Source organism: Drosophila kikkawai, chromosome X (assembly GCF_030179895.1).
Source record: "Drosophila kikkawai strain 14028-0561.14 chromosome X, DkikHiC1v2, whole genome shotgun sequence".
Taxonomy (NCBI): domain Eukaryota; kingdom Metazoa; phylum Arthropoda; class Insecta; order Diptera; family Drosophilidae; genus Drosophila; species Drosophila kikkawai.
The window spans coordinates 12,884,023-12,896,154 of record NC_091733.1 but is presented as its reverse complement, the minus strand read 5'-3'; the positions used below and the strand labels follow the sequence as shown (position 1 = coordinate 12,896,154).

The window sequence follows — 12,132 nt, the reverse complement described above, 5'->3', positions numbered from 1 at the left end:
AAAGGGTGAGACCTCCACAGCCGCCGCCGCCGCCCCCTTTCCTCCTCCACGGTCACAATCCCCAATCCCGGCCCACGGGGAATCCGCTGGAGAAACGGCAGCCAAGAAAAGCAAGGCTAACCACAAGTCGGATGGAAAAGAGAGGAAAAGCCGGAGAAAAATTCGAAAAGCAAAACAACAAAGTTTGAACGTGTTGTTCGGATTATCCGTGAGATAATTTCTTCTCTTCGCTGTTGGGCACCGAAAACTGTCTTGTTCGCATTTGCTGCCTGTCAACGCCTCGCGTCCTCCCCCTTCTTCGTTTCTTTTCTTTTCCCTTTTTTTTCTTCGAGTGTACACGTAGTATATGTGGCCATGGCCATTATTCCTAATTTCGCTTTAAATCAGATCTAGCAACATGCCCGCCGCCTACAAAAGACCCATGGCATTCACAAAAAAAATAATATAAAATAAAATAAATAAAATAAAAACAACGTAGAGATCCCCGAAAACCTCTAAAAGCCTGGCGCTTGCAACTACACGAAGAACAAATTTATTGATATTGATATTTTTTTTATGGTTTTGTACTATTTTCATAATTTTATATCGATAAGATATCGATATTTTCAATCAAAATTGAAATGTATATTCTATAACTTGATGGGGTTTTCCAATTTAAAAAATACTATTATGTTTTAAGGCTGTAAATATCAAAGAAACTTTATTAAGTTAATTAACTTAATCTTTGCTAAATCAATATTATTTATATATCGATGTTTTCGATCAAATTCGATTTAAAATTGTTGTGTTTTAATTTTTCTTTACAAAATTAACTTATTAAAGAATTTAAATTCTTTAAAATTCTTATGAATATATATTTTTAATTCATTTTATTTTCTACATATTTTTTAAATTATTATTTTTTTTAGTGTTGCAACTTGCAGCTACCAGCTACTTGCAACTCGTCCCAAAATCTCTTGAAACTTCAGGCAAACTTGAGGGCCATTGCATTGTCCAATGTCTGTCCATTGTCCAATTGTTTCAATGTTGCTGCTGTTGCCTGCTGCTCCTGGTATTCATTGGGCTTTCCTCCATTTAGTATTTGTTATGGCTTTTCTCTTAATTTGAGGTCGTGAGAATCATGGCTAATTAATTGTCCGCCAAACAACAAGCACACACACACAAACACACTTCGTCTTTTGTTCGATGAAGCAGGCAGCTTGGCTTAGGCCATGTGTGGCAGGCAGGACTTCCCTTTGACAACTTTATGAATAGAAGCTTGGCTCCTGCTATATAAATATATATATTTATTTATATATATAAGCCTCGTCTTAATTCTTGTCCATAGAATTGCCTTCTAAAGATTTTCCTCTAGAGTTTTCCCCGGCTATTTTCCCAATGTTTTGGCTGTTGCTCATGTTGATGGCGTGTTATTTAAATATATTTAAAACAGGTAGAGCGGGAGAGTGGCTCCAAAATTACAGTTAGACGAATTGGAGGAAATTCCTCGAGAGAAAAATAAAACAAAGTAGCTGCTGGCTGTCTGTGTTGCCCTTTTCTGTTTTTTTGTTGCTGCTTCCGCATCGATTTTCACATTGCTGCTGCTGCTGCTGCTGCTGCTGTCTCTTCCTTTAGTTCATTACAATTTATTTTTATGTGTAATGCAATTATTGTTGTTGCTGTTTGGGTAGTAAAGTGGGAGGGGTTGAGGGGGTGAATGACTAGGTGGTGGCCAGGGGGCGTGGGCGGCTGGCTTTTCGCCTGGCATTGGGTATATTCAGTCGAGGTCTTTGTTACACTCTTGGACATGACAACGGAGGCACGACCACGACACGTTGCGAATTTGCCATGAACATTTGTTGCTGCTGCTGCATGCTGTACACTGCAAAATAATTTGGGTTTTTTTTTAGAGAAAATAGAAATTGATATTGTGTTTGATATGTGGAAAAAAAATTTAAGAAAATAGAAGAAAAGTATAAAAAAAGATATACAAATAAAATAACATTTTCTGGATTTTTTTTATTAAAAAATATTTCTATTTTGAAGTTAAATCCTGTATTTGTATTTCTAAATTGTTTTTATTGTTTTTTTTTAAATTCGATTTTTTTTGCGATTTTGAAGGCTGTAAAAAATATTCTTTTACTTAAATATACTGTTTTAAGTTTATATATTTTTAATATTTGATGTCTTTTATATTTAAAAGTAAAATTCAATTCAAAGAAGGAAGAACTAAGGAATATACATTTTATTTTTCATAATTGAATATTTGTATATCTTTAATTAATTAATAATTAATTAATTTAATTAAAATAAATTTATTTTTTAGACTTATTTTTCCAAGGCTTTTTTTTCGCTTAGAATTTCTTGCTGTGCTGTGCCGCTGCGGGGGCGAAAGGGTTTGGGCTTTGGGAGTTGGGTGGTGTACTGACCTGGCGTTGCACTAAATACAAACACACACTGGCGGACACCGACACGGACACGGACGCGGACACGGACACGGACACATCTGGCGCTGAAGATCGCGCGATTTCTTAATATGAGAATATTCCCACCATTGTCTCCGCTGATGGGGCACAGCTCCAGCTACAGCTCTAGCTCCAGCTTTGGGCTTGAAGCTCCTCTTTATTTTTATTTCATTTTATTTTTTGCCGTTGTTGTTGTTGTTGTTTTTTTCGGGGTGACTGACTTGGCGCTGGAGTTGTCCACTTCGATTGCATGCGAGCAGGAGGAGGAGGAGGAGTAGGTGGAGGAGGAGGAGCCCCGCGTGGCCCATTTAGCACATGCGCTACCCACGAGCCCAGGAAAGTGTGCAGCAGCAGCAGCAGCAGCAGTTGCAAGTTGCAAGTTGCAGTTACCGCTGGCGCTGCTTTAATTCCAGTTATGCGAACTTCTTTTGTCTTCCGCAGATCAAGACTCAAGTGCAGTGTGAAAAATTCCCCATTCACATGAACGAGCGAACGGTGTGGGGTCATTACTGGTCACTGTCTTGGCTGTGGGTTAGGATCGTATATAACCATGTGGGAGTGTTGGGTGCTGGGAGGCGGGTGTTCAGGGTGTTGGGTGTGGGTGGAAAGAACGGTTCTTGCGTGTGCCACACGTGGTTGGAATGAGTTTCCCACCTCCTTTTCCGCCGCTTTGCTAATTTATTTGCACTGGAATCCCCGCTCTCTCTCTATTTCTCTCTCTTTCTGCATTTAATTTCTATTCACTTCTTCTTAATTAATAATTTATGCACCTTGGTGTTTTTTTTCTCTTTGCAGGTGAGTCTAACGGTATCAATGGTGGCCCTGCCAGGTTCCCAGGGCAAGACTTGGGTCCGAAAGCCAGCGGAACTATGAGATTTGCGATCATAAACAGTGAGTAGGCAGAAAACGGGGCTTTGAAGCAATTGATAGGGGTTTTAGATAATATATATAAATATAATTTATATATTTAACTGTTAAATAGGAGATTATAAGGGGAAAAGGATTACCTTTTAGTATTATTATTTTAAAGTTAAGGGCTTTAAATCCTTTGTTTTTCAATAACTTCCATCAAAATAATGTATAGTTTAAATATTTTCATATTTAAACCGTTCTAAAAACTTGAAATTAAATTAAAAATTTCAAAATATTTATAAATCAATCAAAAACGATTGAATATTATTTATAAATTCACCATAAAACAACATAAAATACACCATAAAGAATATTTTTCTATTTAATTTATAGTTTAATAAATTTTCATATTTATACATTTCTAAAAACTGTATAATTAAATTAAAAAATCTCTAAATATTAATATAATTAAATATTATATAAATATAAATGCACCATAAAATATAGTGACGGAAATCCCCTGAAACCAAGACACATCCTTGATTGCCCTCCTTGCTCCTTCCTTTTTGGGCAATTGTGCAAATCGAGACCAGAAAATTCCGGCTTAGCCCTGGCAAGGAACAATGGGGGGCCCTGCACCTGCAAATCGATCGAACCATTTACGGGGGGATTAAACCAGAGATTTTCCCACAATTTTCCAAGCAAAAAAAAATGTACAAGTATAAAATTTCATTATCGCGCACTTGTGAAGACGAGGGGATGTCGATGCCCGCTGCAGCTTATCCCATTACACTAAGCGCATATATAGAGAGAGAGGGAGAGGATATATATATAGAAAGAGAGGAGTCCAGTGTACCTATATCCTGGCCCCGTAGAGCACTTGTTGGCCGCTTCAGATTTCAGCAGAAAAGACGCTGCAGACAAAGCAGCGCCGCTAGAAAATGCGAAAAGATCTCTGGGACAATGTCCTGGACGGCCATTTGATAAGCTAGCCCCATACACTGAAAAGAAAATATATAAATTTCTAATTTAAAATGAGGAAAAGTAAAGAAAATCAAGCTATATAGAAAGTCTTGAGATACTTAGATACTATATATATATATATATTTTTTTTTTTTTTATGGAAAATCATCTCTTTGGTTATCCTGGAAAGCAGGTGACGTGGCTCCTCTCTCTCTCTCGCTATCCTGCGATCCTACGATCGTCCTGCTTGGGGAGTTGGTAATTGAATTGATCGTGATTCGGATTTGTTGCCATTGTTGGGCCTCGCAATGAGGATGCAGATGCAGGAGCCATCCGATCGGGCTACCTGGATTCGCATTCGAAACAACAAGGGGGAAAAAAAAAAAAAAAAAAAAAAAAAAAAAAAAAAAAAAAGAGGGAGAGTGTGCAAGGATCCTGGCGAAATCGCCAGGACAATGAGTGCGCATTTTGTGGGCTTGTCCGATATTTGCGACGTGTCATCGAGATCGAAGGATGCTTGAGAACCCTGGAATCTCTTTTTATTGAAGGTCCTACGATTTTTTGGTGCGTGAGAAAAAGGATTAACAGGACTCTCTCTTTCTCTGTCACGTGAAAGAGGTGTGCAGAAATCGTTTGGAAATCCTTTTTTCGCCAGCCATCGGCAGCTGGTGTGGTTTGTCTCCGTTGGAGTGTGGGAAATTCTGGCCTCTGATTTTGATCCATTTCAGGCTAATCAAAGCCAGGGAAAATGCCCACCTCTCTAGACATTTTCCAAAGCATTTTCCGCTGCAGCAGCAGCAGCGTCGGCGGCGGCATTGTCTGCAAGTTCAGTTCGATAAGCATCAAGTTCTCACGAACTTTTATTGTCCTCCTCTTGACGATGGCGAAGACCTGGAATTGGAACTTGCCAACTCTGCACGAGCATTGACTCCTCCCGCCCCCGTTGTAATGTGGGGTGCCTTGGTCTTGGTCCCCTCCCCTCCCCTCCCCTCCCCTCGTTTGGGTTAAGAGACATTTTGCTAGCAATTAATGCCAAATTTAGACAGGGCCTAGGCCGAGCTTTTTCCTCTTGATTTTCTGCTAGAAAATATTGGGAAATTGGATTCACGATCATTAAATAGCTTAAAAAAAGAAACTACATTTTGTTTATAACAAATATTATATAAAATATAATATAAATTATAATATAAAATTATTATTCAAAGATTTAATGTTACTTAATTAAGCTGCAAGATTAGCTTTTAGAAAAGGAAAAGACTACCCTTATGATTTTTCATTTATTTGTTATACAATCTCATATACATATACACATTTCATACTATAAATTTCCCCTTTACAAATTTTCCACCTCAATCAGCCATGAAATATGAGTTCAAACTTGGACTTTCTGTGCTAGAAAGAAAAAAAAAAAGAGTGCTGGGCCGGAAGTGAGTACGCCCAAAGCCCCATTCACGCATGACACTTGGCGTTCGGCTTGTAAATATATAGTATATATTTTCTATATATATATATATCTTTCCATACCTTTTCCTTCTTTCTTTCTTTGTTTTGGTTGTTGTTATTTTTTTGGGCCCAGTTTTGGCGGCTATGACCCAATTCCGTAGCCTTACCTTGACTGAATCATCCGAAAGATAAGACCCCGGGGAGTGCGGACCTTCGGCCAAGCCCAAGACTTAAGGCCGAGGGAGACCCAGAAAGCGTAAAACTAAATACCCAAAAAAAAAAAAAAAAGAGGGCGAAACGCTTTGCTAATAAATTCGTTTATATGCGGGACATGTGGAAATTCAAACAAATTAAATTGTAAAAACGAAATTAGCTTAGATAATTTAACCCTTTCGCCGCTGCCCGCATGCGCCCAGTGTGACACAATGCTGCATCAGAGATCAGGGGCAGGGAATTCGATATGCAACCAATGTTGATGTCGATTTCGATAAGCAATTGCCTATCGCTAGATAAATTTGATTAATGGGTTTTTATTAATTTGTACAAATACTTTTTTCGAGATTTTAAAAGGTTTAAAGTGAAGGTTAAATAAGGATTAAATATTAAATAGTAATAAATAATAAATATTAATAAATACCTTTGCATCCTCCCGAGGCGCCACTTGTCGTGGGTTTAGCCAGCAGGACATGCTCCTGCATTAGTCCCTGCCCCTGCCCATTCTCGTCGGCTTCTGCAGTTTGATCAGAATGGTCACGGCGAGGTCCTTTTCCACAATTTGTAAGCAATTTATTTATGATTACGACTGTGCCGGTGTCCTGTGTGTGTCCTTGTCCTTGCCCGCCTGTTGTTTTGCTTTTGTTGTGACTGGCGGACAACCCATCATCATCATCATCGTCATTCTGTATTCTGTGGGCGTTGTCCTGTTAGTCCACAGGTTCCCATTGTCTCTCCTTCGAAATGGTCAGCACATCATCTGCTTTTGCCGGTGTTTATTATATCCTGCCGCTTGCTCCTGCGTTGTCCTCGATTTTATTGCGTATAAATCAGCAAACGCAGAATGTTTATTTTTGTATTTCGTACTCGGGCATCTTGTATCTTGTATCTTGTGGGTGTTTACGGGCAATGACACGCCCATTAAGGAGTAGGGATCTAAAAAGGGATAATGTCAAGTGTTGCCAGATGGCAAGGACTAAGGGATTAATGGATTATATATTTTTTTATATATTTATTAAGTATCATGACTTATATTTAAATTATTTTCTAGTTTATTTAGGGTGCCTTTCTTTCTTAACTTAATTTCTAAAAATTATATCTAATTCGCTTTAAGTAATTTATTGTTTTTGTTACGAAAAATAAACCCCGAAAATGGAATAACTCTTGCTGGAAAAACAGACCTCAATCTCGGCTGACTTTGCCATCTTTGGCCATCGCATAAATCGATGTCACTGATTACTCCATAAATATCGATTCACCGTGGAATCTCTCTCGTTTCCATGGGTGTTTGTTGTTCTTGTTATTGTTTTTTGGCTATAGTTGTGGCTCTGGATGTGGCTGTGAACATATAGATATATCTGTTCAATATGCGAGACACGTACGAAGGGAACAACCGCATTGAGACCGAATGCTGCTGCGGCTAAAAAGAAAAAAACTTCAAAATGGGGCAACACCTACAGCTGGCCGGAGTCGAGGCCAAAAGATGGGCACGTCCGCGGGTCCAAGTCCACGTCTGGCCGTCAGATCTCCGTTCGCTGATGGAGATGTCACTTGAGTAATTGTCGTCAGACACTCGCCTCCCAAAGCCAGCTTATTTTCCTATTTTCATTACCAGCTAAGAAAGTTCTCACTGTGTGTGTGTGTGTGTGTGTACAGAGGAAGAAAAAATGAGGGGAGAAAATATACAGAATAATTTGATATATTTTTTTAGGGTAATTAAATAATTTTTAAGATTTTTGTAGATAAAACTCCGTTTCCAACAAGTAGATTCTTTTGAAATTATGTTTAAATATTAAATAAGTTTTATAGTACAAGAAAATATTTAAAAGAAATATTTTTTTTATTGGTTTTAAGCTTTTTAAGACCTTAATTTATAAACTACTGCCTAAAAACCTTTATTTTCATAAAATATTTGTTGTTTACTATAAAACTTAATTAATATTTACCTTAATTTTCCCCTACTGCTGTATGGCTTTTCCATTCCAAATTTTTCCTGCCTGTGTATATACTTTATTTTGTTGTTGTCCTCGCTTTTGGACATTTGTTGTCCGAACCGAACTGCGCCTTTGTAGTTGCACAATCTGCGTGTCAATGATGACGCTGCTCCCTGCTGCCCTCTCCGTTCCCCAGAGAGCTCCCAAAGAGCCCATAGCAGGTCCAAGAGCTGAGCCTCGATCGTTTGGCATGTCCAAGATGCGAGGCAGTGGCCAACGTGCAGCTATTTAGTGGCCTTTGTGCTGCCCCCCGTATCTTTGTATCTGTGTATCTGTAGCGCTGCGTGTTTTGTATCTGTATCTGATGCCCCTGTATCCCTGTATCTCTGCATCTCTGCATCTCCTCCGAATCGCAGTATCTTTGTATCTGCGACCTGTGTCCACGTCCGCCGACAACATTTCATCATCGTGAAAGGAGCACCCCGAACAATAATTGTCAAAAATACAGAAGAGAATAAGATATGGGGGAAGGAGGATGAAGCAACAGAAAATAATAATTATTTCGAGGAGAGAAACAGAGAAGAGTGACGTGTTTCACCTTATTTTTGGGAATTAGCAAAACGTCTCCCAGGGCCACTCGAGAAATTCAGGAAAAATCTATAGGGAAAATGTTGGGAAAACTGATTGATTTGACCGACAAAAACGATCTGCGTGAAGATGACAAATCCAATCACAACAACAAAAGGAGTCCTGCAAGGCAAGGACAGCAGGTTGCAGGGTCAAGATGACAAAGGTTGCTACTTTTTATAACAAAAAAAAAAAAATAATAATAACAACTAAACCTAAATAGAAAATTTACAAATGAAAAGTATTAAATTAACAAAAATTATAGAACAAAAAATCATTGAAAAACAGTTTTTAGATTAATTCTTTTATAGAAATCCGTTATATCTTTAAGAAAAGCAACCGTTACAAGCCTATCAAATTTCCATATTCTTTCTTTGCTTTTTTTTTGCTTTAAAAAAAAATTAAACCTAAAAAATAGAATAGAGAAAAAACTATAGAAAAACCGCCTTGCCACAAGGATTTCTATCTGCAACACGCAGTCGGAAACCAACTTTAAAAAAAACTGTGTTTTCTTTTTAAAAAGAACACTAAAAACCGGTCACCCTTCCTTTCCCTTTCCAAAGACCCATAAATTTTGCCGTTAAAAACGAATGCATTTCCAGTGAGAGATTTTTGCTCATTTAAACCAAAACTGGCCCAGGATAACGTGAATATCTTTGAGAAATTATCAGCGGCAAAAAATCCTCTATAGAAAATTGAATAAAAAAAAAATTAGACGACAATTGCCCGTCTTAGGGTGAGGATCCTGTCCTGTCCCAGGCCGTCTTCCTTTTTATCATTGTTTGAATTGAATTAAAAAAGCGACGGTAATCAATGCGAAGCTGCGCCGGCTGCAGGACCCTCCTGTCTTCTGCCTCCTTCCCCCCTCCCTCCTCCTTACAAAAAAAATTCAACCTTTGCCTGCCTCACACACATGTGACCGAAAGGAAAAAAACGCCACCCCAAACCCTCCTCGCGTATCTTGGGAAAATCTTGGTTTTGGCCACCACCCAAAAAAGTAAAGGAAATCAGGGGAAGGAAACCCAAACGAAAACAATAAGGACACGCACACGAGGGGCATAAAAAATTAATATCGGGGAACAAGAAAAAAAATAAGGGAAAAAAAATTTGCATAGAACAAAAAATGCCGTTACACACACACGGAACACGGAACACGGGACGATGGGACGCTACCTGGACGCAGGACACACAGCAATTCGCAACTCTCCCCTCCTGCAGATCCTTCGGGGGTTGCAAAATCCTCGAAAGGAAAAAAATCACACTACACAAAGAAAAGAAATACAAGGAAACTTTAAGGCGACGGCGATCTTTCGCTAAAAATTGCATAAAAAATAATTGCAAGGCGACAGGACGCGGGCTGGATGTCCTGTTCCCGTACCCTTATCCTTACCCATACCATACCCTACTCTCCCTGGCTGCCCGAGAATTGCGTTTGATTAAAGCGCACAAAAGGACCAAAGACGAGTTGTGCTCCTTGGCGGGGCAGGACATTAGCAGCATCCTTTTACAGCTGCGCAGGCGCCGAGGGGTAAATAAAAAAAAACGAATGCGCGCGCAAAAAACTCAGCCAGCAGGGTTCTTCTCTGCTCTGCTATATAGTATATATAGAAATCTGTATTGGGATGACAGGAAAAAACAACACACAAAAAATCGTTTACCCCGTGACAGCCCAGAAAAAAGAAAAAAAAAAGAAAGAAAGGATTAACGTGAGCGAGAAAAATCTTAGAAAATGTTACGCATCCTTTATAGGGGTTTTTTTTCTTCCTTAGGGGAAAGGGTAGTAGAAAAGGGGATTTTTGCTTGAAGGAAGATGAAAATCGGGTCTGGTCGCCACACTTATTGCGCAGCTTCCGCGGCGGAGCTCAAATCGCTGCTACTGCGCACATCCTGCACACATCCTGGCACCAGCGAGAGAGAGAGAGAGAGAGAGAGAGAGAGAGAGAAGCAGGGATTTAGAGAGGGCAAGGAACTCTGGGCAGGATCTGTGGAGCATTCCGTTGAATACAGAGCATTCCATAAATAGCTCAAAGACATCTTCATTAACAAATACAAAGCATCCTCTCTTTTTCAGAGAGAAATAAGAATATGAATTCTAGTAACTAGAAAAAACTAGAGGGTACTGGGTTGGGGATCATGGAATATATATACTTTCATAATATATATACTTTTTTTAAAAAATTTTTATATATTTTCGTTAACTGATTACAAAATTAACTGATTAACTGATAAAAAAAATTGAAAATATAAATTTTTAAAATATATTTGTGGATAATAAATTTAAAATATATATTTTTAAAATATATTTATGTGTAATAATTTTAAAATATATATTTTTTAAATATATTTGTGGGTAAACAATTTTAAATATATATTTCATTTTATATATATATTAAATATATAATTAGCAACTTGTGCCAGAGGCCGAGGATAATCCTTAGGGACAATAGCCTTGTTTAGTCTTTACAGGGGCTTATTATTTTGATTTTATCTAGGTATTATTACTAAATCTATTTATTATATTTACAGTTTATTATTTGTATATATAATTTAACAATTGGCAGTAATATAATTCATTTTTCTGGTCATTTTCAAGCTAGGATTCCTCTAAAAACAAACCTATTCTCTACTAGGCTTCTTTAATTTTATATTTAAAATAATGATTTAAAAAGTATTGTTTGCTTTCTATATTTTTAAATATATAAAAATGTAAATAATATTTAAAAAAAAATGTTTATATATTTAAGAAATCCTTTTTTTATATTTTTTTTTAAATAAATTAAATAATTCCCAAAATTGGAAATACTATTTAAAAGATAGTTATTCCTTTTCGTTGTCTCCCAAAAAAGATATCTCCTGCCATTGGTCAGTGGAACACACTGGTGGGCTCCTCTCTAACCCCTTTTTTTCGTTGAAAAAAAAAAGGTTCCCGACATAATTGTAACTGTAACTGTGCAAACCCCCAACCCTTTTGGAGTAACAACTCAATTTGGGCAGCGATTAGCAGCGGACAGTCGTCGTTGTGCGTGTGTGTGTGGAGGGATTTTCCGGCACCAGATTTTCCAAGGAGCTGGGGGCACACACATACAGCCGTCTAGGGGGGGGACAAGCAGCGACGCTGGCCGAGACGCCGGCAGTGACGGAGCCGTTTTCATCCCCCTTTTCCAGCGTTCGACGTCCGCCTTTGGTCCACTCGCAACTCGAACACGTGTGTGTGTGTGTGTGTGTGTGCAAGAGGGAGAGGGAGCAACACCAACCCCTGGGTGTGTGGTGTGCGTGTGTGTAGTTTTTTTTCTTCCTAGTCCGCATATTTTTTTTTTTATCCCCGGACCTCGAGGGTCAAAGGGAGAGCGTGTGTGTGTGTGGATAAAAAAATGTCGCTGTCGACGCCGCTGCCTCAGCCGACGTCGACGGCACACAGCCTCTGTCTCTCAGGAAGTCGACCGTCGAGCAAACCGGCGACCGTCGACCGTTGAGCGTCCCAGGAAGTCAGTCCACGTGAAGCCTCCGAGGGGTCAACAACACACGCGCTCTAAAGATCCTTAGATCCTGCGGCCTCACGTAGTCTTAACGAAACGAAAAAAAGCAAGGCTAACCGAAACGTCGTGTCTTGAGTGAAAGTGCCCAAAGCTATCGAGAATCGTTAATCGTAATATCGA

The 12,132-nt window shown here is 38.8% G+C and overlaps 1 protein-coding gene across 2 annotated transcripts in view; it reads left to right on the top strand.

Annotated features, from left to right (window-relative positions):
• Positions 1-12,132, top strand: part of Cph (BCL11 transcription factor chronophage) — a 50,046-nt gene that overhangs the window by 21,312 nt on the left and 16,602 nt on the right. The window contains exon 2 of one of the 2 annotated variants that reach the window (XM_070288588.1): positions 3,240-3,335. The exons of the other annotated variant lie outside the window; for it this stretch is intronic. Within the exon in view, the coding sequence (XP_070144689.1) occupies positions 3,240-3,335 (96 nt within the window). The remainder of the gene's footprint in view (positions 1-3,239; positions 3,336-12,132) is intronic. 2 annotated transcript variants of the gene reach the window in all.